This window comes from Chiloscyllium plagiosum, chromosome 1 (assembly GCF_004010195.1).
Source record: "Chiloscyllium plagiosum isolate BGI_BamShark_2017 chromosome 1, ASM401019v2, whole genome shotgun sequence".
In the NCBI taxonomy this organism is placed as follows: Eukaryota; Metazoa; Chordata; class Chondrichthyes; order Orectolobiformes; family Hemiscylliidae; genus Chiloscyllium; species Chiloscyllium plagiosum.
Window position 1 is genome coordinate 145,293,636 of NC_057710.1, and position 27,763 is coordinate 145,321,398.

General features: G+C 43.7%; 1 protein-coding gene across 3 annotated transcripts in view; it reads right to left on the reverse strand.

Moving 5' to 3' along the window:
* Positions 1–27,763, reverse strand: part of fstl5 (follistatin-like 5) — a 534,185-nt gene that overhangs the window by 488,941 nt on the left and 17,481 nt on the right. For 2 of the 3 annotated variants that reach the window (XM_043698761.1, XM_043698740.1), the window contains exon 2: positions 14,744–14,882. In XM_043698761.1, the coding sequence (XP_043554696.1) occupies positions 14,744–14,872 (129 nt within the window). In that variant the 5' untranslated portion in view covers positions 14,873–14,882. Of the gene's footprint in view, positions 1–14,743; positions 14,883–21,027; positions 21,069–27,763 lie in introns of those variants that run through there. The other variant, XM_043698750.1, reaches the window with a different exon arrangement.

Sequence of the window (27,763 nt, forward strand, 5' to 3'; positions counted from 1 at the left end):
CTAAGAGGCTGCAGGGTGACTTGGACAGACTGGCTGAGTGAGCAAATACCTGGCAAATGCAATATAATGTGGATAAATACGAGGTTATCTATTTTGGTCACAAAAACATGAAAGCAGATTATTATCAGAATGGTTGCAGTTTAGGAAAAGGTGAGGTACAACGAGCCTTGGGTATCATGGTGGAACACTCGCTGAAAGTTGGCATGCAGATGCAGTAGGCAGTGAGGAAAGCTAATGGTATGCTCTCCTTCATAGCCAGAGGATGAGAGTATCAGCGTAAGGATATCTTGCTGCGGTTATACAGGGCCTTGGTGAGGCCACACCGAGTGTTGAGTGCAGTTTTGATCTCCTAGTCGGAGGAAGGACATTCCTGATACTGAGGAAGTCTAGCGAAGATTCACCAGACTGACTCCTGGGATGGCAGGACTGACATTTAGAGTCTTAGAGCTGTACAACACAGAAACTAACCCTTCAGTCTAACTCGCCCAAGCCGACCAGATATCCTCAATTAATCTGTCCCATTTGTTGGCATTTGGCCCTTATCCATCTAAACATTTCTTGTTCCTATCTCTATCCAGCACAAGAATCATCTCAGCAGCCCTTGTGAACAGGAACCAGTGAGCTGCTTTCCCATTTATACTGCCATTATAGCCAGAGGAACAAGACTCATCCTACATATTTTTAATGAACTTGTTCAAAAACGACATTGCACACTTCTGGAGCAGGTAAGAATTGAATGTGGGTTTTTTGACTCAGAGATAGGGACAGTACCATTGTGTCATGAGTCCCATTACCCACTGGTTTTATATTTGGACTGCAAGTCAACCCTTTTTTGGAAAGTGTTTTGAGACTGCAAAGTTCAATTTACATACCAACATTTATGCCATGCAATAGGGAAATAGATGCTCTGTGCATACTAATATAGAAATACAATGTTAGGATTTGACTTTTCAATATGTTCAAATTAATTGTGCATCTCCTCCTCCCCCCCCTCCTCAAACTTTGTGCTTTGAACAGCATATTTAAAGTCTCGCTGTCAGATGGAAATCTTCATCTGACGTCGTCCTAGGAGACTTTTTTTGGCAGAGTGCTTATGAAGCAGAAGACAAAGAAAGCTACTGCAATCTGCAGAGTGATATAATGGGACCTGCAGCATGTGTGGCAGTTACTCATTGCTCCTCTGGGAGAGAAACACTGCAGCACAGAGCCCCATCTGAGCTGATCAGTGCAGCTGACGAAAGAAGCTGACAAGCAGCGTGTATCTTAATCAGATCTCTAAATCCCAGGGACCTCATTTCACTGAATCATTTGCTTACAACGACCATTGCTAAGCACCCTCTGTGGCTATTTATTTATAATCTAGTTATATCTCAGGAGATGATGACGCTCTCAGTAAGCCTCATAGATTATTTTCTATTTATTGGTCAGAGTCCAGATTTGAATCCACTGGGTCATTTCAGTGGAGCACCTGCTCAACTGAAAAAAGAATCATTAAATAACGTACTTATCCTTCAACTTATATAAGTGATATTATACCGTGTCACTTACCCAGCCACCATGCCCCTAATATTTTCCTCCTCCTGTGGACTCTGCCACTTACAAAAATGCACTTTCACTATTGCTTACACGTCTGTTGCGTATGACCACCCTTCATGACGACATCTAGCCAATGAATGCAGAGATGTTGAGGTGCCACTATTGGACTGGGGTGGACAAAGTCAGAGGTCACACGACTCCAGGTTATCATCCAATGGGTTTATTTAAAATCACAAGCTTTTAAAGCATAGCCCCTTCATCAGGTGAAGTGAGAGAGAAACACACAGAACACAGAATTTAAGGGCAGAGAGAGCGCAAAGGCAGAGAAGTCAAATGACCATACAAATAGTGTGAGTGCAGTGCTAAATAATGAGTCCCTGCAGGTGATCCGAAGTGTGAGATGGTGTGAGGAAAGTGTCAACAGCTGAATAACAAGTGAATAGATGATGCATAATCCAATTAAATGAGACAGAGATAATTACAAAAAATTACAAAGGTGGTGGTACTGGGGACAAACCAAATGACTGGAATAACATGGTCGGTGAAAGGGTTCCATGCCGAGGGTCTAACCAAAGTCGTAAGTCCAGAGCGGAGAGACCACACCATGTGCTTCACAGCCTTCAACAGCTCATCGATGATGACCGGCATCTTGCCAAGATCATTCCTATGCCTCCATTTCTCACTTTCAAACAACAGCCAAACCTTCAACAGACCACTGCTCACAGCAGACCACTCAGCCTTCAGGAGAAAATCGACCACAATGCCTGACAACCTTGACATAGCAACCTCTGCAAGACACATCAGATCATTGAAATGGAGACTACCACCCAGTACATACACAGCAGATACTCATGTGACTCGGCCAATGTTGTCTATCTCATACGCCCCAAGATATGGTATCCTGGCAAAATCATGCATACGATACAACAATGGATGACTAGACTTTGCCAGATAGTTATGTTCCCTCCTAGTCAAGGAACACTTCAGTGGTTAAGGACATTCAGCCTCTGATCTTTGGATAAGCAACCTCCAAGGTAGTCTTCGAGATACACAACAATGCAGAATCGCTGAGCAGAAACTGATAGTCAAGTTCCGTACCCTTGAAGGTGGCCTCAACAATGATCTTGAGTTCATGTCACACCACATGTGACCTCACCACACTCTTCTGTATCTGGAAAATCTTCCTTATTGTCCTGTTTTGTCATCTTCACCTATAAATTGTTAGAATCTCTCTACTATTATAATGTGGGAATTGACACCCCTCTGAGAACGAAAACCAAAATACTCAAAGTGGAGCACCTTGCCCTATAATTTGTGAAAGGAGTGTGTAAAGGGGTGTAACTTGCTCTTCAGCAATTAAATAAAATAATTCCCTGACACTCACTTTAAAATAAACAAGTAACAATTTATTTATCTAACCCTAACACTGAACTAATTAACTAAACTATTAACAAACAGAATAAATCCCTTCTGACTACTAACTATTCCTGAGTAAAGCAAGATTCTAATGGTACAAGATTCCAATAAATACAAGTGCCAGTTATATTAAAAATTAAGTAGAATTTAGTCTCTCGAAATTACAGTCAGGTTACATGTCTTCTAGAATGTTCTGTGCCTTCTCAATTAATTCTTCTACCAGCAATACCTTCTCCAACAATTTTTCCCATTCTCCCATCTCCAATACACCTCATCCCCCTGGGCATCCCGGGCTGATCAATTACCCACCCTTGATCTCATTTCCAACTGCCTCAACCTGCCCACACACCTCCCCGACTCTAACCTCTCACCCTTGCAACACTCAGCCCTCCACTCCTCTGTTCCAACCCCAACCTAACTATCAAACCAACAGATAAGGGAGGGCACAGTGGTAGCTGTGCCAGGCGCCAATCTATACCGCTGAAGCCAGGCACCAATTTGAAGACACCACCTCCTACTGCCCCCCTCGACCACCAACCCATTTCCCATCACCAAACTATCATCTCCCAGACCATCTACAACCTCATCACCTTTGGAGATCTACCATCCACTGCCTCAACTTCAGAGACTGAACCCTGCAGCGCCTGGTTCTACCTCTTAACCAAGATCCACAAGCCTGACTGCCCCAGTTGACCCATTGTCTCAACCTACTCCTGTCCCAGATCTACCATCCACTGCCTCCAACTTCAGAGACTGAGAACCCTGCAGCGCCTGGTTCTACCTCTTAACCAAGATCCACAAGCCTGACTGCCCCAGTTGACCCATTGTCTCAACCTACTCCTGTCCCACCGAACTCATCGCTGCATACCTGGACATTGTCCTGCCCTCCCTAAGTCCAGGAAGTCCTCACCTACGTTCGTGACACGACCCATGCCCTTCACCTCCTCCACAACTTTAGTTTCCCCGTCCCCCAATGCCACATCTTCACCATAGACACCCAGTCCCTGTACACATCGATCCACCATTATGAAGGTCTCCAAGCCCTCAGTTTCTTCCTCTCACGCCGTCCCAACCAGTACCCTTCCACCAACACCCTCATCTGCCTGGCTGAAATGGTCCTCACCCTCAACAACTTCTCCTTCCAATCCACCCACTTCCTCCAAACCAAAAGGGTAGCCATGGGCACCTGCAAGGGCCCCAGCTATGCCTGCCTCTTTGTCGGGTACATGGAACAGTTCATCTTCCACAGCTACACCAGCACCATTCGTCATCTTTTCCTTTGCTACATCAATGAATGTGTCTGAGCTCCCACAAGGAGGTTGAACAGTTCATCAACTGTTTCATTTTGTTTCATCACAAAAACCTTCCACCCTGACCGCAGATTTACCTCGACCATCCCGGACATCTTCGTCCCCTTCTTGGACCCCTCCATCTCCATCTCTGGCAACCGACCAAACACAGACCTGGACTACACCTACTCCCACCCTGCCTCCTGTAAAAATGCCATGCCTTATTTCCAATTCTTCCGCCTCCATCGCATCTGCTCTCAAGATGACCAATTCCACCTCAAAGTCCCAGACAATCCCCTCCTTCAAAGACCGCAATTTCCCCTCCCACGTGGTCAATGGTGCCCTCCAGTACATCTCCTCAACTTCCCTTACCTCCACCCTTGAACCCAAACCCTCCAATTGAAAGAGGGACAGGAGCCCCTTGGTCCTCAACTTCACCCCACCAACCTCCGCATACATGGCATCATCCTCACCCACTTCTGCTACCTACAAACAGACCCCACCACTAGGGATGTGTTTCCCTTCCCACCCCTATCAGCGTTCTAGAGACACCATTCCCTTAGACTCCCTCGTCAGATCCACGCCTCCCCACCAGCCCACCCCCAACACACCCTGGCATCTTCCCCTGCCACTGCAAGTAGTACAAAATCTGTGCCCACACCTCCCCCCTCACCTCCATCCAACGCTTCAAAGGATCCTTCCACATCCAACAGAAATTTACCTGTACTCCCACACACATCATCTACTGTGTCCGTTACACCCGGTGTGGTCTCCTCTACATCGGGAGGCAGGACGCCACCTTGTGGCTTGTTTCAGAGAACATCTCTGGGACACCTGCACGAACCAATCCCAGCCCCCTGTGGCTGAACACTAACTCCCCCTCCCATTCCACCGAGGACAATCCAGTCCTGGGCGTCCTCCATCGCCAAACTATAACCACCCAACGCCTAGAGGAAGAGCGCCTCATCTTCCACCTTGGGACCCTACAACCACACAGGATCAATGAGGATTTCACCAGTTACCTCACTTCCCCTCCCCTACCTTATCCTAGTCCCAAGCCTCCAACTCGGCACCACCTTCTTGACCTGTCCATCATCTTTCCCACCTATCCGCTCCAGCCTCCTCTCTGAGCTATCACTTCCACCCCCACCTTCCTCTGCCTATCACATTCCCAGCTACCTTTTCCCCAGCCACACCACCTCCCATCTATCTTTCGGCTCCCCCCACCCCCACCACCGGCCCAAAAGCCTCATTCCTGATGGAAGGCTTACGTCCGAAACATCAATTCTCCTGCTCCTCGGATGTTGCCTGACCTGCTGGGCTTTTCAAGCACCACACTCTTGACTCTGATCTCCAGCATACACAGTCCTCACTGTCTCCTAGTTTAAGTTATGCCCCAAGATACTAAAACCCAATCGAATTTGAATTTTACTGTTTTGACAACAGTAAACATGATCCGATGTCTTGGGGTATAGAAATCAGGCATTTTGAACATCTAGCCAGACAGACCAATAGCATCTACCACCATATAAACTGCCCACAGATTCGCTCTGTAAAAGGTACCTTTTTCATATGAAAGGTCTGTGCAGCAGAAGACTGAAGAAAAGACCCAGGAAGATACAGAGAAGAATCCACAGCTGGCTGGTTTTAAAACTTGATTTTTTTTTGTAAATTTAATCGGATCAATATATTTTTATAGAGTGGCAGGTAAATAAATCATTAAGACAAAGGAGGCTTACAGTGTAGATAGTTGTTATTTAATTTTTTTTTGGAGTTGAAGAATAAATTGTTAATTTTTCCCTTAGATAATAGAATTTAGGGAGCTCTCTGTCAATTGTACTTTAACAGATTACGAGGCGAGGTGAGCTTCTCTGTGTGTTTGCTTGAAATTAGCAGAAGGGTTTACCCCATGTCATAACAGCTCTCTTTTGTCACCATGATTTGGCGCCAGTTTGAATAATTTAAGAAGAAGGAGAGAAAACTGCAGCTTAGAGACAGATCATCGGTCTGGAGCCAGCTAATCATGATCAAACACACCTGCACTGCCATTCCTCCTCGACTGTTTTGTTGTTTGCTACACCAGACCCAACCAACATTGACGTCACTGATCCTCAGGCACTGTCTGTCACTGCTGGGTAGATGCTTCTCTGCCACCGCTGTACTGCCACCTGCGCTGGACCAACCAACATCAGAGTCGTGTCTCTCGCTGCTGGCATCTGTGATGCCCTTCCACTATCACTTTGCCACTGCCAGCACCAGGCCCAACCAAAGGCAAAATCACTGATTGGCAGGTGCCATGTTTTGGTGCTTGGCCTATCTGCCTGATGTCACCCTTGTTTGTGAAGCAGCCTCCATTTCGGAGGCCAGGTCTGGTGCTCACCCTGGAGAAGCAAATAAGGGCTCAATTGAGGTCCATGCTGGGCCCACTCTCCTTCAGACTGGACTCTATTGAGAGGGTCAATCCGCCTATATCAGAGAGGTTTTGTTTTTATCATTCACTGTCTTCATTTGCAGCATGGTCTCGACCAGTCCAGGCCTGAGTGTGTCAAGTGCAAAGGGCTGCTTCTGGTCACTTTAGGCTGAATGGCCATTCTGACTATCTCGATCTCTGGATTCTCTGACTATCACACAAATGAGAAATGTGGTACATGAATTTCAGTGCCAGCTTGACACTAGATATATAGGCCTTACATCTCAAAGACTGAAAGGAGCTTCCGTGGTTTGGGGGGGGGGGGGGGGTTCCAGAGCTTAGGGTCGAGGAACTAAAAACGTGGCCACCAAAGTAGAGAAACTAAAACAGGTTGCGTGCAGGAGGTCAAAATAGTAAGAGTACAGACATCTCAGAATGTCTTAGGGCCAGAGGACATTATAGAAATAGCAATGGGCAAAACCAAGAGAGGATTTTAAAATAAAGGATCATATGCCCAAAACCAAAGCAAAGCAGGGTTTAAATAAGGTTGGATGGATGAAAGAGACATTTCTGGGTAACAAGTTTTCAATAAGTTTAAATTTGTGGAAGAATTCATTTAGCTGGCTGGGAGAGAGTTAGAACCATCAAATCCAGAGGCACCATAGACTTGAATGTTTCTGCAAATGATTATATGACAGGTGATATTGCAGAGATGCAATTAGGCTTTTTTTTAAAAATGGAGTTGGTGTGTGAAAGATCACTTCAGGGTCAAATAGAATGGCAAGGTTGTGAAAATAATTATTGAGTCTCAGACTGTGACCATGGAGAGTGATGAAGCTGGGTACTTAAGAACAAAGCGTGCACTATGTGGGAGATAAAGCACAGCTGCAACAGAACTGCTCCAGATTCCAGACATCCGGAAGGACTATTGTTCTGGGGATATAGGTTCACAGTCTCAATATCCCACCAGAGGAATTTAAATTCAGTTAACAGAATCTGAAAACTAGTCTGCGTAATTGCAACTGTGAAGCTATCATTAATTGTTAAAAGGAAAATTATCTCGATGACTGATATCCTTCAGGAAAGGAAATTGTCATCCATATCTTATCTGTCATGATATGGAGGTGCTGGTGTAGGACTGGGGTGGACAAAGTTAAAAATCGCACAACACCAGGTTATAGTCCTACAGGTTTATTTGGAAGCACTAGCTTTCAGAGGACTGCTCCTTCATCAGGTGGTTGTGAACTTTAAGATCATAAGACACAGAATTTATAGCAAAAAAGTTTACAGTGTGACGTAACTGAAATTATATATTGAAAGGACCTGGGTTGTTTGTGACTAGAGAGTTTTTGTTATGAAGAGAGATTGAATAGACCAGGTTAGTTTCTTTGGGTGTGGAGGAGACTGAGGGGGGAGATAACAGACATACAAAATGATGGGGGGAGTAGATATGATCAACATGAACAGATTTTTCCCTTTGGTGAAGGACTCAAAGTCAGAGGGCACAGATTTAAAAGGGGCAGAATGATTAGACAGAATATCAGGAAAACCATTTTCATCAAGAGTGTGGAATCTGGAACTCACTGCTTGAAAGGATGATAAAGGCAGAAACCTCTGAAACATTTAAGATGTATGTGGTTGTGCACTTACAGTGCCAGTGCATACAAGGCTGTGGGCCATGTGCTGGAAAATGGAATTCCAACAGTGAGGTGTTTGTTTTTAACTAGTGCAGACCTGCACAGGGCCATTTTCTGTGCTAGAGACCGCTCTGACTCAAGACCCACAGTAATGTGGCTGACTCTTAACTCCTTTTTGAAATAGCTGACCACGCCACTCGGTTCAAAGGCAACTACAGATGAGCAACAAACACTGGCACATCCCGTGAAACAGGATTTTTTTTGAACAATGAAACCTTCAGACAGTTCACCAATAGGTATTCAGCCTGCCCAACAAATATGAGAATCATGCCACACAATTCATTTCACATTCTGATCCTGTCATATAGATTTATACAGTTAGTCCAACAGATGTGAAGTTAATTGAATACTTTCACTTTAGTCAATCTAATCTTCTGTATGTAATTAACTGTCTCGAAGTCATGATATATTGGCTAAGTGCCAATGAGGTGAAATGCAAGGCCCTCTTGATATTGAACCTTAGTCTTCGCTATTTCTGGAGGACCCCATCAACAATGTTCAGAGGGAGGACAAAGAATTCAGGCCAATACTGCAAATAACAACAGCCCACAGTAAGTAGATCCAAGGATTACGTCCATGAGAGAATCAACACAATGCAAATTCAGGATCCTGGTTGGAGATCTTTCTGTAGTCATGTGGACAAGGGTAGGAAATGTGGGATCAAGGCAGGAAGAAAAGGGCTCAGGGCATGAGATCACGAGGTAATATGGTGCCTCGTGATCTGAGGCGGGAGGATTTGATTATCTGATGAACATGTGGAGTATGATTTTGTTCTCAAACTTCTCATTTCCTTGTTTGTTTTGTGATATTCACAGGCTACTTGAATTGAATTGGCTTGTTTCTTCTGTGGGCGAAATGTGTTTCTCAGGTACGTTAAATGCGTGGTGGGAGACCAATGCTACAGTGGGAGCACAGGGGAGTGAAGAGTTCAACACTTCAGAACATTTTCAACCTTGAATTACATTTCTTTGTGTACTTATCTGCAAGTTGTGAAGTTATGCTTTTAGAAAGAATTCAAGTTAAAGGATTAACTGACAGCAATCATTGAATTTGATTAAGTAAGCTTGCTTCACAACTGATTATTTTCCATACTGCCACTCATTTGAGTGGTGGTACATTATCGGTGTTTCATTATAAAGTCACAAAGATGTACAGCACGGAAACAGACCCTTCGGTCTAACTCGTCCATTCCGACCAGATATCCCAACCTAATCAAGCCCCATTTGCCAGCACTTGGCCCATATCCCTCCAAACCCTTCCTATTCATATGCTCATCCAGATGCCTTTTAAATGTTGCAATTGAACCAGCCTTCACCAATTCCTCTGGCAGCTTGTTCCATACACACACCACCTCTTGCGTGAAAACGTTATTCCTTAGGTTCCTTTTAAACCTTTCACCTCACACCCTGAACTTATACCCTCTGGTTCTGGACTCTCCCACCCCAGGGAAAAGACTTTGTCTATTTATCCTATCTGTGCCCCTCAAAATTTTATAAACCTCTATAAGGTCACCCCTCAGCCTCCAACGCTCCAGGGAATATAGCCCCAGCATGTTCAACCTCTCCCTATAGCTCGAATCCTCAGTCCACAATATCCTTGTAAATCTTTTCTGAACCCTTTCAAGTTTCACAACTTCCGATAGGAGGGTGACCAGAATTGCACGCAAGATTCCAACAGTGGCCTAACCAATGTCCTGTACAGCCACAACATGACCTCCCAACTCCTATACTCAATACTCTGACCAATAAAGGAAAGTATACCAAACACCTTCCTCACTATCCTATCTACCTGCGACTCCACTTTCAAGGAGCTATGAACCTGCACTCCAAGGTCTCTTTGTTCAGCAACACTCCCTAGGACCTTACCATTAAGTGTATATGTCCTGCTAAGATTTGCTTTTCCCAAAATGCAGCACCTCACATTTATCGGAATTAAACTCCATCTGCCACTTCTCAGCCCATTGGTCCATCTGGTCCAGATCCTGTTGTAATCTGAGGTAACTCTCTTTGCTGTCCACTACACCTCCAATTTTGGTGTCATCTCCAAACATACTGGCTATACCTCCTATGTTCACGTCAAAATCATTTATATAAATGACAAAAAGTAGTGGACCCAGCAGCAATCCTTGTGACACACTGCTAGTCACAGGCCTCCAGTTTGAAAAGTAACCCTCCACCACCACTCTCTGTCTTCTACCTTTGAGCCAGTTCTGTATCTAAATGGCTAGTTCTCCTTGTATTCCATGAGACCTAACTTTGCTAACCAGTTTCCCATGGGAAACCTTGTCGAACGCCTTACTGAAGTCCATATAGATCACATCTACTGCTCTGCCCTCTTCCATCCTCTTTGTTACTTCTTCAAAAAACTCAATCAAGTTTGTGAGACAGGACTTTCCATGCACAAAGCCATGTTCACTATCCCTAATCAGCCCTTGCCTTTCCAAATACATGTAAATCCTGTCCCTCAGGATTCCCTCCAAACTTGTTGCCAACCACTGACGTCAGGCTCACTGGTCTACAGTTCCCTAGATTTTTCTTACCATCTTTTTTAAACAGTGGCACCACGTTTGCCAACCTCCAGTCTTCCGGCACCTCACCTGTGACTAAGAATGACACAAATATCTCAGCAAGGGGCCCTGCAATCACTTCACAAGCTTCCCACAAAGTTCTGGGATGCACTTGATCAGATCCTGGGGATTTATCCACTTGAGAGTTTTAAGACATCCAGCACCTCCTCCTTCTCTAATATCGACATTTTTCAAGATGCCACTCTTTTTCCCACAAACTATATCTTCTCCACAGTAAAGACTGATATAAAATACTCATTTAGTATCTCCCCCATCTCCTGTGGTCCCACACATAGGCTGCCTTGCTGATCTTTAAGGGGTCCTATTCTCTCCTGAGTTACCCTTTTCTCCTTAATGTATTTATAGAATCCTATTAGATTCTCCTTAATCCTATTTGCCAAAGCTATCTCATGTCACCTTTCTGCTTTCCGGATTTCCCTCTTAAGTGTACCAGTACTGCCTTTATAGGCTTTTAAGGATTCACTTGATCTATCCTGTCTGTACCGGACATATGCTTCCTTCTTTTTCTTAACCAAAACCTCAATTTCTCCAGTCATGCAGCACTCCCTACACCTGTTATGTATCTTGATGCAGTTTGTGATTTACTGTATATTGGTCTGCAAAGGTTATACTAATAACCAATAATCAAGATCAATTGTATTGGATAGTTTGAACTTTATTTGCAGCATTAACTACTTATAAGACCATGGTATCCCAAGTCGCACGTACATGGTCAGGAGTCTCTGCTTAACCAGCTGACTATACTGACTCCATTACACAGATAAAGTGAACACAGGTGTATGATAATGCCATCATATTATGCAACAGTATCAAAGGTATATGCAACTGCCATCTGAAGTGTATGCCATATGTCAAGACACACCCAAGAAAGTATGCTGACACTCAAATCTGACTACTTCCAAAGTCATCACAAAGGTTTAAGTTTTATTTCAATTACTCAAAGTCCTCCATTTCCCTGTCTGATGACCTCAAGTTAATGGAAAACACTGACCAGGTTTTTGGTCTTAACTTCGTTCCAACCACAGGCAAACAAAACATGAATTATCAACTTAACTCTGCCCCTTCTCAACATCAACAGGTATAAATATTGTGGGGTAGGACATAGAACTGTACAACCTAGAAATGGGCCCTTCAGCTCACCATGTCTGTGCTGACTACGATGCCCTTTTCAAGTACGACCATCTGCCTGCACATTATCCGTACCATGCTATTGCCTGGCTGATCAGGTGCCTGTCTAAATTCTTCCTAAACATTGTTATCCATCTTCCCTGGTAGTGCCTTGGACATCCCCTTAACATACTTTTCCCCTTTCACTTTAAACCCTAGCATTTGAAATTTCCAAAGTCAGAAGTCACACACCACCTGGTTTTAGTCCAACAGGCTTATTTGAAATCTCAAGTTTTCAGAGTGCTGCTGCTTCATCAGATGAAGTGGAAGATAAAACACAAGCACAGAATATACATGTGGAGAGATAATGGCAAAATAATTCCAGGTAATTAAAAGTGTCAACAGGTAAGTACAAATAGTATATGAGTGAACACTGGGGACAGGTATGTCGTAACACTTGGTGTTTGCTTACCGTGGGTCTATGCACAGTTTGATGCATTCATACACAAAAGGTGGCCATCAGGATGAGGTTGTGTTGGGTACACTCCTTCTGGAGTTTTATACCTGGCGCCCCTTCGGATCCACTTCATTTTTGACTTCCAGTTGAAGTGGAAGCTGGCTTGAGTGAGTGCAGTGGCACAGGTTCGGGGAATAGGCCACACCTATGCGATTAACGCCAAGAGTACCTCACACTCAATGACCTGGATTTTACCTGCAACTGAGAGGTAGCAGCTTTTCTATCTGCCTATGCTGACCTATCACTTCGATTTTCAACCCAGGGCAGCATGATGGCTCAGTGATTCGCACTGCTGCCTCGCAGTGCCAGGGTCCCAGGTTCAATTCCAGCCATGGGCGACTGTCTGTGTGGAGTTTGTACGTTTTCCCCGTGTCTGTGTGGGTTTCCTTCGGTGCTCTGGTTTCCCCCCAACTTCCAAAGATGTGCAGGTTAGGTGAATTGGCTATGCTAAATTGTCCATAGTTGTTAGGTACATTAGTCAGAGGGGGGTGGGTTACTGTTCAGAGGGTCACTATGGACTTGTTGGGCCAAAGGGCCTGTTTCCACACTGTAGGGAATCGAATTGAATCTCCTGCTGTTACGACATGGGGTAAACTCTCCTGCTTAATTCAAAACCAGCAACACAGAAAAGATTTATCCCATGCAGTTATCTGTGAAAATTTGATAGGCCAAGAACTAGTTAAAATAAAAATTAACAACTTTACTTCTTAAAGTATAACAGGGAATTATTGACTAACAACTATTTACAACTCTTCCTCTAATCCATCTTTTACCTCTATAATATTAGTCTGAGAAAACTCCCAAATAAGATTTACCAAACAACACTTTTTATCTCTAAACCAGGCAGCTATCAATTTTCTCAGAATTCCTGTCTTCTTCTTCTTGGGAAATTTGCTTCCTAGGTTAGTGATCGAAGCTATTAAGAAAGTTATTTTCTGGGCAATGTGCAGATGTCATTGGCTTGGCAGTCCTCCACCTAGCTGTTCAATTTTCCCCAGTCTTATAACCCAAAGCATCAGATTGTGTCATTGGCTTTTAAGTTTGTCAATAAAACAGGATTGGAATTTGGCAATTTTTGAGGGATAATTTAAACTGATTGGCCCAATTCAAATCAGTTTTGTCATTTCCAGGCAACCAGCTACAGGACAAAATAACTTTCTCCCATAGACGCTGCGTGATGTGCTTAGAGTTTGCAGCATTTCTTGATCTTATTTTTAATAACCAACATCTGCAATATTTTATTTTTGGGTTTGCTCCCGGGATTTAATCTTATTTTGCAATCACTCTTGGATTCAGATAACAAATCAGAAACTAGTTTTATCACACTTTCAAGCAAGTGACCCATTGAACCAAGACTGCATTGTCAGAACTCAGCAGGTTGATTAAACAATTCATTTTGTGTATTCAACTTGTATTTGATTTTAATGTTTTTTGGGGGAAAATGACAGCATCATTTGGTGTGATCTTCTCATGCTGCAACTGTGACCACCAGATGTAATGGATTATGCATTTTACTAAGAATTTGGCTCAGCATTTTATGGACTTTGGGCCATACTGGCTTCCTCTCTAAGTATTTTGTTGCATACCGTCTGGTTTCCATGCTTTCATAGTTTGCAAGAATTTGTACATCAGTCTTTCCCAAATGCGTGCCACATGTGCATGGGCATGTTAAATACATTTTCAATAACCTAAGGTAGTTACAATGTCATTGTACATTGCATGACAAATCATGATGACAGCAGGTTTCATGTGATAAATAGCTTATTTGTAATGTCACAATGAGCTGAGTAGCAATGCAGTTTGATTTCCTATTTCTGGCCCCAATACATTCCCTGAGATAAACATGAAAAAGTATTAGTTATCATATTATATTGAAAAATAAACTAGTAAATGATGTTTTGTGCAGCACAATGGCCTCTCTTCTTTCACACTGAAGGATAAAATGCTTATTTTAATGAATCAATACCACTTGAGGATATATAGGAATGATGCCAATGCAGTACCCTTATTGTACAACGGTGCAAGTTTCTGAACTGAACAGTTCAGAATAATATTTTACCTCATGCAAGAAAGAATATTGTCAACTCAGGACATGAAGTTCTTTCAGAACTAAAAAAATTGCAAATCTTGGCACAGAAAAAATACATTGAAATAGCAATAATTAAAACAGAATGCAACAAATACCTTATGTCGTAAACGCACTAACGGTGGATAATGTTTTGGACCATTTCCTTCTTTAGTCGGCCATCCCTCAGCGTTCAGCAAGATATTGTTAAGCAATAAAAGTAATGACCATGTCTCTGGTGTCATCATTGATCTATTCCTTAAAGAGAAAAGATAATAAATATAAGTCAATTATTTATCACAAATATTTTTACAAGAGTCAGCGATGAAGTGAATACCTATCACAAATAAAAGGTGTTGACTGTAAAAGCAGGGAAACAATACTTCAACCTTTAAGGAGGATATGACAGTTCTTAAGGGGATGCAGGGATTTCCAGACTGGATTGGGATTTCAGCTTAAGATTCTGCACTAGACCATCGCTTTCCTTCCTTGCATCTCTGTGCCCAGAGTTTTGAAATCGTACACAAACGTAACACCAGTTTTTAAATTGACAACAGTCTAACCAAGCCATTTCTGCCTCTGGGAACTCTCCCTCTCTCCTCCTTCCTCTACTGCACTTCTGCTTCCATCTACCAAGCTCCAGTCTTGCTCAGTTACATTGAGCAAATACTGCTTGTGAGTTTTCAAACATCACTCTCTCTGCTGCAGCAAAGCATTAATGCTCGCAGGCTTATTCCTCATGTCTTACTGCAGCAAGCAGCCATTGACCTTCCCACTTTCTCAGCTTTGCGAGACATTCGGGTCCTCAGAAGACACAGTCTCCTCATCCCAGGAACCACTTCTAGTGGTCACCTAGGCTTCCAGAAGCTCCTGTTATTCCACTGATTGGTTATTGATGCCCTGGGAAGCTGCTGTTGTAGCCTCCTGGGTATGGTCAAGCCTTGCTTGGAGACTTGGTCGACACCACTTGCCCGATCTGGACTGGCTCATGGTCTGAAGATCATCTCTCTGTTGAGGTGCGGCAAACAGCTGGTCAGCATGTCTCCTCCAGACCATTTCAATCCTAGGCTGCACTGTACATGAAAATGGAGCCACCACCACAACTGGGATCCAATTTTCCACAGATGTACGATTCCAGGTGAACATGGTCTCTCATCTTTGAGATACTCTTGGCGTTGGATTTCCTGACCTTCTGACTACACGTGCTTCTTGACTTGGCTCAACCAACTTTCCCATCTCATCTGGACACATTAGGTCAATCATGGCTCCAGTTGAGCTGTCAGTTAAACATTAAGGAGACTAGTGAGTATTGGGTCATCCGGCTTGGCATGGTCCTGCACATGCTGAAGAATCTATTGAGTGCCCATCCTAGTGAACCCTCCCCTAGTGAAGTCTTTAGGACCCACTTCAAGATTTGTACAAATCTCTCTGCAGGCCATTTGTCACAGAGAGATAAGGAGATATTCTCACATATCTGACTGTGATTTTCCAGGTACTCTTCAAACCCTTTCACCACATACGAGGGAAATGAGAGACTGCTGTCACTTATGACTGGTTTCGGGTTCCTGAACCTGACAAATATTTCATTGGGTCAGTCCATTGTTGCTCCAGCTGATATTGACTTCATGACCACCATGATAACGGAGGCCATTCCCATTGGTGCAGGGGCAACAACAGTGGCACCTTCCTCACAAATGAGCAGGATTCGCATAATCCCGCTCTCTCCTCAATCTGGAAGTCCACCTTCAGCTACCAAAAGTATTTCCTGGCTATTTCCTTGTACCACATCATGTGCACACATTCCAGCATCTTTCCTCTTAATGGGGGACGGATAACAACTCTCATTAATCACTCATCTGATAAGGCCAACTTCCACCTCCTGAAAAGAGGACATAATTCTGAGTGGGTCCATTTCTATGGGTGCACATTTCCCAGCAGCCAATGCAGGAGTTTTAGCACAGTTGCCAGATCAGACACGATCTTACATAGTAATTAACGTCCCAAGAGCAACCTCAGCTGACATAGATTTGTTGGTCTTGGGTCCTTCGTGTCGGCCTCCATCTTTTTGGGTGCCTTATGCAGTCCTTCACCATCAAGCAGATGGCCCAGGTACTCTATGGAGTAATTTAAAAGCTTACATTCTTCTCTTCTGTGGGCTATGCTCCTGCAATCCTTTTAGGGTTTCCGCTAGGTTTTTCAAATTCTCCTCTTGAGAGGATCCAATAACCAAACTTTTCCAGACAACATTGGACACCTGGAAAACTACTTAAAATGTGGTTCTGGGTCCTCTGGAATACAGCCTGCGCTGATGTGATGCCAAAAGGAAGGCACTTGTAGAGGCACACTGTGCATCACTGTAATCAGAAGGGGGGCTGTGTCTCCATTGCAACCCCCATCAGCAACACATCAATCTTTAAGAGTTTGCTTCTCCCAGCCAGTGCACTGAAAAGGTCCAATGACTGAAAGTTGGTCTTGATCCGCACACGGGACTGGGTTAACTATGACCTTAAAGTCATCACAAATCCTCAATGCCATCTGTCTTTAAGACTGGGATGATTAAGTTGGTCCACTCACTGGGTGTTACTGGTTCCAATGCTCCCAAGTCCGTTAGTTGTTCCAATGCTGTCTCCTCTTCAGTCCGATGGCATGCGGTCATGGATGTGGCTTCAGACTCCTTGGACAAGCCTTCTACTTCAATCAAAATTATAATTTCTACTCCTTTCACTTCCCCTCAGGTTCTCTTGAAGACACCTTTATACCTGTCCAAAGTCTCCTGGAAACTCATTGTAGAGTCCACCAGTCAATTAACCACTCCTCCAATTTAACTTTTAGCTGCACTTTTACCTGTAAATAGCTTCTGCTAATGGTGACTTCATGACCACTTGCTCAATATAGGTCCAAAGTGTAATCCTGGCAGGCTTCAATGGCACTGCTTTTCACGTTTCCCTATCTGTTGAATTGGGAATCAGAGACACCGCCGCACCTATATCCACTTCCATCTCTACTACCTTCTCGTCTAATTTGGGAAGAACCCAGAAATTAGTTTCAACTTATACGGACAGAATATTTAACCGAAACTCTGATGACTTTGGGCCTTCTGCTTGTCCTACAGACCCAACTGACCCCTAGTCTAGTCTCTGGCTGACACTTGTGACCTTATCCTCTACGTCTCCTTTAGATAGCCTTTCACTTGCGTGTGATGTACCCGGCAAATCTGAGCAACATGGCCGGCTGTGTACACTGGCAGCACTGAGTTTCTTTTGCCACAACGACAACATTCTATGGTTAGTGCTGCACTCTGCTGAGTTTTGGCGACTTCTACACCCCAGGCGTCATCAATCGTGCTGCTTCACTGATGGTCAGCTCTATTTCCCCAAAACAAACAGTCCCGGAAGGCTTCTTGGGAGTTCACGGTGTTCCACTGACCTCTTGAAGGTGGCCGTAAATTGTGTGATGACTCTCCTTCAGGCTGTACCTTCTTATCAAAATGGAGATGTTCCACTATCATCAATGGTGCAAAATAACTCAACACTTCGAGTAGCTCTGCACAGGTTTCTCTGGTTGCACCAGATGCTTCAGAATCACAAAAGTCTTGTTCCCAAAGTTATTCAAGATAACCAGCATCATTATGTCTTTTTCCACTTTGTTCACCTTTAAGTATGAATTAACGCACTCGGTCAACAGAATCCAATTTTTTGTCCCTTCGTTAAATGGTGCCATCCCTCCAAATTGGCCCGCCATTTTGTTTACCCACCTCTCAAGTCCAGCAGCCATTCAAGGCCTGAAGTCTCTCAGTGAATGCTCTCCATGTTAGCGGCAGCCTTACTGTGTTCGCCTACCATTCTTTCCTCGTGCCAAATGCAGCCACAGTCTACTCACAACTGCTCTCCGCACTGAATTCGGGAACTCCCAGGTGAGTCCACTCTTCTTCAGCCATCGGCTGCAGCTGGAATCGCCTTATGACTGCTGCCTCTCTTGGCCCACTGTCCAGCTTTAAACCATTCTTCCCCGGAGTCAAGCACAGCCTGAGACCCCTCTCAACCAACTCTCTTGGTCTTATCTCCTCAATTCTGTGTAATTTTCAAAATCCAGGTGACATTCTCCCTCCTGACAAAAACACAGCTTGAGGGCTGATTCCTAGTCTCGTTGCAAGTTGATGTGTTTATGGTTCACTGGAACCCTAAATAGAACAGGACAGTAAACGTGAACAGGGAGTCCTTTATTGTGCATCCTCTCAGCTCCAGTCAGTCTTAGACAGCCTCCCCTCGCTCCACCTCCAGATCACCTGACCTGGTCTCAAACAGGCAACACACGCCCAAAGACACAGAGGGTAGTTTATCTTTATCGACCCCCTGTCTTTTCCTGTCAATATCTTGAACACTTCGATTATCCCATCCCTTCCACCTTCCTAATTCTATCAAAAATAGGCCTAATTTGTATAATCTCTTTGCAGAACCTCTGGAATTCAGATATCATTCTTCTGAACCTAAGTTGTACTCCCTTAAAAGGACAATATATCCTTCCTGTGTACTCCAAGTGGGATCTAATTGGGGTTTTGTTAAACTGCAATGTGCTGTACTCCAGTCCCTTAGATATAAAGGCTCCCATTTGATGAGCTTTCTTGATTATTTTCTGCACCTCATTGTGATATTTTAAAGATCAGCCTGAATCCACAAATCTGTTTGGACATCCACTGTACTAAACTTTATACCTTCTAGAAAGACCCGATTGTAGTAATTGAAACAAGAATCACGTAGATCTCATTCACTATGTAAAAGGCATTAAATTGGCATTATGGATCAACTATTCCTAATAGGAATTAGATTAGATTAGATTAGATTACTTACAATGTGGAAACAGGCCCTTCAGCCCAACAAGTCCACACTGACCCGCCGAAGCACAACCCCCCCAGACCCCATTCTCCTACATTTACCCCTTACACCTAACACTACGGGCAATTTAGCTCGGCCAATTCACCTAACCTGCACATTTTTGGACAGTGGGAGGAAACCAGAGCACCCGGAGGAAACCCACTCAGACACGGGGAGAATGTGCAAACTCCAGTCGCCTGAAGCGGGAATTGAACCCAGGTCTCTGGCGCTGTGAGGCAGCAGTGCTAGCCACTGTGCCACCAAGCCGCCCCATGAAATAAAATGTAAAAGCTGACAGTTTCTGTAATGAACATTCAATCGGTGATTCCAGTTTAATGTCCAGGTAGTAAAATGGAAATTTATCACCACGGTTTCCCTTCTTGCTTTTGCTTTTCAAGTTGTTCAGATTGAATGAAAAGAGCTCAGTCTTCATCTTGACTCCTCAATGTGGTATTTAACAACCACAAAATTTCAGATGTGATGAGTGCATGGGAGGACAAAATGTCCCAATTGAGCTAAAACTTCTTAAGGTTATCACGTTTCTGAAAGTGCAATACCAGATATGGATAATGTTCACTGCTGACCTTAACAAACATCAATGTCAGGTCAGTGTCAATTTATTTGTCTGGCCAGTCCATAGCTGTTGTGCCAAATTTCTCTGAGGTCGAAGTGCAACGTGAGCAATAAATCTGACTGTGTATAAAATAAGCTGAATTGTTATGACTGCTGTCTTCCACTGTTGAAGCCAAATATCATCATTTCTTTATTAACATGAATTTGTTGTCCACAATTTCTGGTCTTTCTTTACCAACATCTCCAACTAAACGTTCACATCCATAGTTTTGTAGCTAATTTCTGATAGTAAAATCGTGATTTTTTGATAAAACTCACTCAAAATACTTGACAAGAAAATCTAATATGCACCATTTTCTTAGTAATTGAAATTTCTAGATTTGCATTTTCCTCTAAGTCTGTTTATGCTGAATGGTCTTAACAGCTAATTTGGTACTGGGAATGACCCATCATAGCTGGATATCTGGGAGCAAAGCAATCAGCAAGTTTTGCGAAGATTTGTAGCTCAGGTTGAGGTTCTAGATGTAGGTTTGCTCACTGAGCTGGAAGGTTCATTTTCAGATGTTTCGTCACCCTACTGGTAACATCTTTAATGAGCCTCAGGCAAAGCACTGCTGAAAATGCAGGATACATGAATGCCAACTAGTCACAAAACAACATGACTCTCTCTCACTAGTATCCTCACATACGGATGAGGAAGGACACCACTTCGACTGGGACAACACATCCATCCTAGGACAAGCCAAACAAAGACATGCACAAGAACTCCTAGAAGTACGACATTCCAACTGGAACTCTATCAACAAACACATTGAGTTAGACCCATCTGCCAACCCCTGAGAAATAGAACAGGAAGTGACTTCACCACAGGAAATAACATCACCACAGGAAATGACATCACTGACCCAAAGAAACCCAAACATATAAGTAGAAAGCAGGAAATTTCAGCAGTGCTTTACCTGAAGCCCACTGAAGATATTATCTAGTAGGGTGACGAAACATCTGGAAATGAACGTTTCAGCTTAGCGAGCAAACCTACATCCAGAAAAGCAATAATAGTAAGGAGAAAAGAGGCTAGGTGTTAATAAGAAAATGAACAATGGAACTTATAGAAGGCTGGGGTTGGCAAACAGCTTGTAAGAACAAGCTGGAAGAGTCTGGGTACAGCTCATCATATTTCGTTTCAGTATTGGAAAATAATTCAATGTTTTCATAGCCATCCATTATTTCCATAATGTTCACCTCACACAACTTTATCAGTATTTCTTTCACATCAAAGTGAGCACTTTCACATCTTCAGCAACCCCATCCTGCAATTTTTGCGATATAAGCAATAGCCAGAAATGCTCATTTGCAAGGAATTGGACAGAGTCAGAAACCCTGGTATTCTGTGAGCACAGTGAAGAATGACAAATTGAGAACGAAGCAAGGAAAATGCCATTTTGCCAAGGAGAAGAAATTCTCCCTCCAGCTTCATTCACTGTCAAAGTGTAAAATGGAGCACAAAGTGTAAAATGGAGCACAAAGTTGTCCACTCTAATTCTTCACAACATTGGCATATAGTTCTTTCATATTTAATTTCCACAATTTTTTTTTAGTATTGTCTTTAACACGCTTCCCTAAAATGTTTATTTCTTTTTGTCTGTTGTCTTAACTGGAAGCGCAAAACAAAATCTCAAAAGTGAATCAGAAAGGAAAATGACAGTGTTGAATTGAGTTGAATTTATTGTCACGTGTACCAAGGCACAGTGAAAAGCTTTGTCTTGTGAACAATACAGGCAGATCACAGAATTAAGTAGCATAGATTGTAAGTAATAGGTAAACAGCGGCAAAAACAAAAACACAGGTACAGGCGAATGTTAAGAGATGGTGCATCCATTCAGTACCCTAACAACAGTAAGGTAGAAACTGTTTTGAAACCGGCTGGTGCGTGCGTTCAGGCTTCTGTACCTTCTCCCCGATGGTAGAGGTTGTAGAAAACCTATTTGATCAGAGGTAAAAATCTAAAAAAATATTTTTATAAGGCAAGTGGAGGACTTCAGAAAGAAGGTTCAATCTAAGTTGGACGTTGGATTGTAACAGAGTGGTTACAGGTGAGCTACCGTGGATGACAGCGGATGCCCTCATGAAAGTAGCACTAAGGCAGCAGATAATGCTTCTAGTAAAAAGTGTCATTTCCAATGAAACCTCAACCCTTTCAGAATTAGTTCGCAAAAAGTTTGTCACTCTTGGTCGGGCTCTGATATCGGACTGGTTGCTTTTACGACAGCCCTGCACTGCTTCTTGATTTGCCAGTCTAATGCTTCTTCAAACATTTTGCTGTTTCACTTGACCATTGGTGGCTGCCAATTTTTTTGACACCTCCTCTACCCTTGTTCTCTGTTTCTTCACTTTTATTCTGTCCTCTAATTTTCCCCACAGGCTCAAACCCTAATCTGCTTCCCTCTTCCACCAGCCTCCAAAACACACAGTTATCGATCATGTCCAATTTTTTCCCACTCTCGGCCTGCTTGATTTGAAGACTTTGTTTTGTCAATGTACAGCATACTACCCTAGAAGACTAATTAGTTAAAAAAGGAAACAAAAAAAAAAGCTTATTTTGGTTTCATGGATTACTGTTGAATTTTAAAAATGCAACATTTTCCAGAATGGCACTTCCTAGTTTTCCTAGAATATGGGATCTCTTTCTATTTTCAAAACTGAATTAGGCCCCGAGATACCTACCAGGGGAGGGCACCGGCCTAGTAGTATTATCGCTGGACTGTTAATCCAGAGGCCCAGATATTGTTCTGGGGATGCAGGTTCAAATCCTGCCATGGTAGTTGGTGGAATTTGACTTCAACAAAACAAAATCTGGAATTAAGAGTCTAATGATGACCATGAATCCATTGCCAATTGTCAGAAAAACACATTAATGAACCCAATGTCCTTTAGGGAAGGAAACTGCCATCCTTACCTGGTCTGGCCTACATGTGACTCCAGACCCACAGCAATGTAGTTGACTCTTAACTACCCTCTGGGCAAATAGGGATGGGCAATTAATGCTCGGCCTAGCCAACGATGCCCTCATCCCATGGATGAATGTAGAAAAAACAAGATTCTGGATCTTTTCCAAGAATCCCAGTGCTGTGATAATGGAGGGCTGAAATTTCCCATTTTTCAGCCAAGTGTTTCTTTGAATGAGATTCATAGCCGGTAATCCACCATGTTCCTGTAACCTTTTCTCACCTCTTCTTCACAACACAAAGGTAAGTCTCACCATCTTCTCTCTGCTACCTCTCATTCCCAAGGCCACGGCTCACTCTACCTCGTTTGCTGCACACCATACAGTTCACGTACTACAACCTGCATTATTCTGTGTAACAGGTTCCCTCACCAAGACTCACACACCTCATTCTCCCAAACTGTTCATTCTTCCCGTCTTCCGCAATTAATACTCAGTCACTGGGGACATCTTACCATCCCTCCTGCTCTACCACTGACAACTCTGCCATCCACTTCCATCATACTCAATCCTTCCCTTTATCTCAATTTCAGGGCCATCTCCTATACTGGTGTCTTTACAGCACCCTCACTGATGTACCTGTAATCCCTTGACTTACTGTGGCAGTAGTCCTTGGCCCTGTTCAGGACTTTGACATTTACACATGAAGTACATTCATACAGTTTCCGCATAAACTGCTGACACGTGCTGTACTTGTAACATTGACCGAGCTCAGTGCCATCCAGCAATCTGTCCACCTTCTTGACTGCTCAGCACTCCAAACCACGGCAATCTGCCACCTCTCTCCATGTACTAAAAAAAAAGCAATGCTTACCGCGGAGGCAGGTAGCCTCCAAGTACAAGTGCAGTGAGTGCTAGAAAGTAGGTTACGATGCATCCCATGTGTATTAGATGCACATTGGGTATCCATGCATTGAAGGTGACCTGGGAGAATCATGAAAGTCATAAATGTCCCTGATGTTCAAAGAAACTTGCTGGAAGGCTCAAGTGGATGGGAGGTGGTCGGACAGCATTCATGCTAACCTTTCTATGGATTCTGGTTGGCAAATGCTCACCTACATGGATGAAGGGTAGAAAAGGATGGTATCCATTGAGTAAATGGGGTAATTGTGGTGAAGGCAACTGTCTGAAGGCCCAAAACAGCAAGTGGCAAGCTGCTGCCACAGTTACCCGTTCTGATTTTCACACCATGACTTGGTGCTGTCCTGTATCTCAGGGAAGGAGACAACAATTGGGAGCTCCATAGAAATGAGTCGAGATTAGTTAATAATGAAATGCAAATGCCTAGAAGTAAGGTTGTTGCCACTCATTAGGGAGACACCAAATTCTGATTTTCCTATTTTTGCTGTATTTTCACCAACTTTCAACTCTGGCCATACCTCTCAAAGCAGTTGGGATTCTGCCTGGGGGCCCTACTAATACACTTGGCAGAACAACTCAGTTCTTACAAAATTCCTGACCACCATATAATGATCCATTTAGTTCTAAGGTGCAATTTATTTTATTTATTCATGGGCTGTGCCTCTGATGAGATTATATTACCCACAGTATGGAAACAGGCCCTTCAACCCAACAAGTCCACACAACCCTCTGAAGAGTAACCCACCCAGACCCATTCCCCAATATTTACCCCTGACTAATGCACCTAACACTATGGGCAATTTAGTATCACCAATTCACTAACATGTGGGAGGAAACCCACGCAGACAAGGGGAGAATGGGCAAACTCCACACAGACAGAAGTGGGAATCGAACCCGGGTCCCTGGTGCTATGAGGCAGCAGTGCTAACACTGAGCCACCATACCGCCCCAATGTGAGGTCAGCATTTATTACCTATCTCAAATTCCCTTGGAGAATGTGGTGGTCAGCTGACCTTCTTAAAGCTCTGCACTCCATAGCACGACCTTTTGGAAGGGAATTCTATCATTTTGACCCAGCAATACTGAAGGAGCGGCAATATATTTCCAAGTCAAGATGATGTATGAGTTGAGGGGGTGTGCCATTCATCTGCTGGCCTTGTCCTTACAGGTGGCGGAGGTTGTGGATTGAGAAGGTGTTATTGGAGGAGCTGTGGTGAGTTACTACAGGAGGACTTGCAAGTGTACACACTGCTGTTATCATATATTATGTTGAAGAAATTAATATCAAAGGTGGTGAATTGGCTGCTTTTTACTGAATGGTGTGAGGCACTTTGTTGGAGCTGCACTCATCCAAGCAAGTGGACAGTATTATATCACACTCCCAACTTGTGCATTGTTGATGGTGGACAAGGCTTGGCAAAACAGGAAGTGAATTACTCTCTGTAAAATGTATAGCTACTTAACTCCTTTTGTGGTGACAGTATTTATATGATTGATCACCAGCAACTCCCAGGATGTTGACTGTCAGGGATTCGGGAATGGTAATGCAATGAACACCAAGGAGCAATGATACCGATTCTCTTTGATTGGAGGGGGTCACTGCCTCACATGTTACTTACCACTTCTCAGCCCAAGCCTTGGTGTTCTCCACATTCTGCTGCATATGGACACTAACTGCTTCAGTATCTGAGGTGCCATGAAAGATGCTCAACACTGTGCAATGATTAACCAACATTTCCATATGATGGAGGGAATGTCATTACTGAAGGAGCTGAAAATGTTGGGGCCAAGGACTCTAGTCTGAACTGCTGGAGTGATGTCCTAGGACTGACATGATTGATCTCCAGCAACCACAACCATCTTTCCTTTGTGCCAGATCTGAGTTTAACCGGAACAGCATTTTGTCCCAGTTTCCCAGTGACTACATTCTTGCTCGGACTCCTGATGCTCCACTTGTTCAATGCTTCCTTGATATCAAGAGCAGTTACTCTCATTTCACCAATAGATTTATGTGTTTGTCTATGCTTGGCTGTGTTTGTCTATGCTTGGCTGAAATGAGATCAAGAGATTCTAGCCAACCCAAAGGAACAGTTTGCTCCTTTATATGGCCATTTGATAGTATTGCTAATAATCCCTTCCATCACATTGTTGATGAAGAGCAGAGTGATAGGATGTTAATTGGTCAGTTTGGATTTGTCCTGCTTTCTCAGCAGAGGAGATACCTAGGGTGGCACGGTGGCTCAGTGGTTAGCACTGCTGCCTCACAGCACCAGGCACCCGGGTTCGATTCCAGCCTTGGGTAACTGTCTGTGTGGAGTTTGCACATTCTCTTTGTCTGCGTGGGTTTCCTTTGGGTGCTCGGGTTTCCTCCTGCAGTCCAAAGACATGGAGCTTAGGTGAACTGGCTGTACTATAGTGTTCAGGGATGTATAGGTTCAATGCATTAGTCAAGGGTAAATATAAGATAATAGGGAAGAGGAGTAGGTGGATTATTCTCTGGAGGGTCAGTGTGGACTTGTTGGGCCGAAGGGTCTGTTTCCACACTGTAGGGATTCTATGAAAGTACTGCCAGTGCTGTAGGCATACTGGAACAGCTTGATCAGGAGCACAGGGACTAGAGTTCCAGTCTTCAATACTATTGCTGGGATGTTGTCAGAGTCATATGCCATATCTAGTCCCTTCAACCACTTCCTCACATCACATGGAGTGAACCGAATTGGCTAAAGACTGGAATCTGGGATGCGGGGGACCTCAGGGTGAGGCCAAGACAGATCATTCACTTGATACTTCTGACAGAAAATGAATGAAAATACTTAAGCCTTTCTTTTGCACTGACATATTGGGTAAGCCAATAGTTTATGATTGAGTACGATAGGGTCTTCAGCTGTCATGAACAGGTCTGTTTCCCATTGTCATTTCCAATGCCCAGGTCATTAGTAGGCAATGAGTTGCATTTTATTCCTTTCTTGAATGATGGGACAGTCTGGAGTTAAGTTTGCTGCAACAGTAGAGACAGAGCCAAGCCAATGTCAAATCATCCAGATTCAAGGATTGGTTTTGGGGAACAGAGACATCAGTCAGTCTTCGGTCACGAATAAAGCGTCTCTCACCCTCACTGCTTAACCCTCCAACCCCTTCAGCCCCCAACTCCCTCACCTTCCTATACACACTCTCTCTACAGTCAGCATCCACTTTACAAACAGATCTCACAAACCACACATCTGCAGCCACTGAAAAACTCAAATTCGACAAAAGAAATGTACAAGTAATTCAAAAGACCTTCTGCACAAATAAATGATGTATCAGCAGGAAGGATTGTGGAAGTGAACTTTTTCATGCTGTGGCAAAGTGAATTGAGTTATGTTGGCCCTCAGTATGAATCAGAACATATAGAACCTGCTAAAAACCACGCCTGAGGCCTTCAGATCAGGAGACCCACTCAAATATAAGGAATCCAAGAATGACCTTCGCAGAGCCATTAAGACCGCCAAGGACTAATACCGATCCAAAACTAGAGACCCAGACAGACACCTGGCGACTATGGCAAGGACTGAATGACATCACAGGTTCTAAAAAGAGAGACAGCAGATGATGACACATCCCTCCCAGATCATCTCAGTGCCTTTTAAGCTCTGTTTGAGCAAATTTTCAGCGGAGAGGTAACACCTATTCCGACAAGTCCTGACGAACCTATCCCAACAGTCATTGCATCAGAGGGCAGATCAGTTTTCCTTCGTGTGAAAGAGGGAGCACCAGGCCGTGCACTCAGAGCATGTGCAGATCAACTGGCAGAGGTCTTCTCGGACATCTTCAACCTCTCCCTGCAGCAG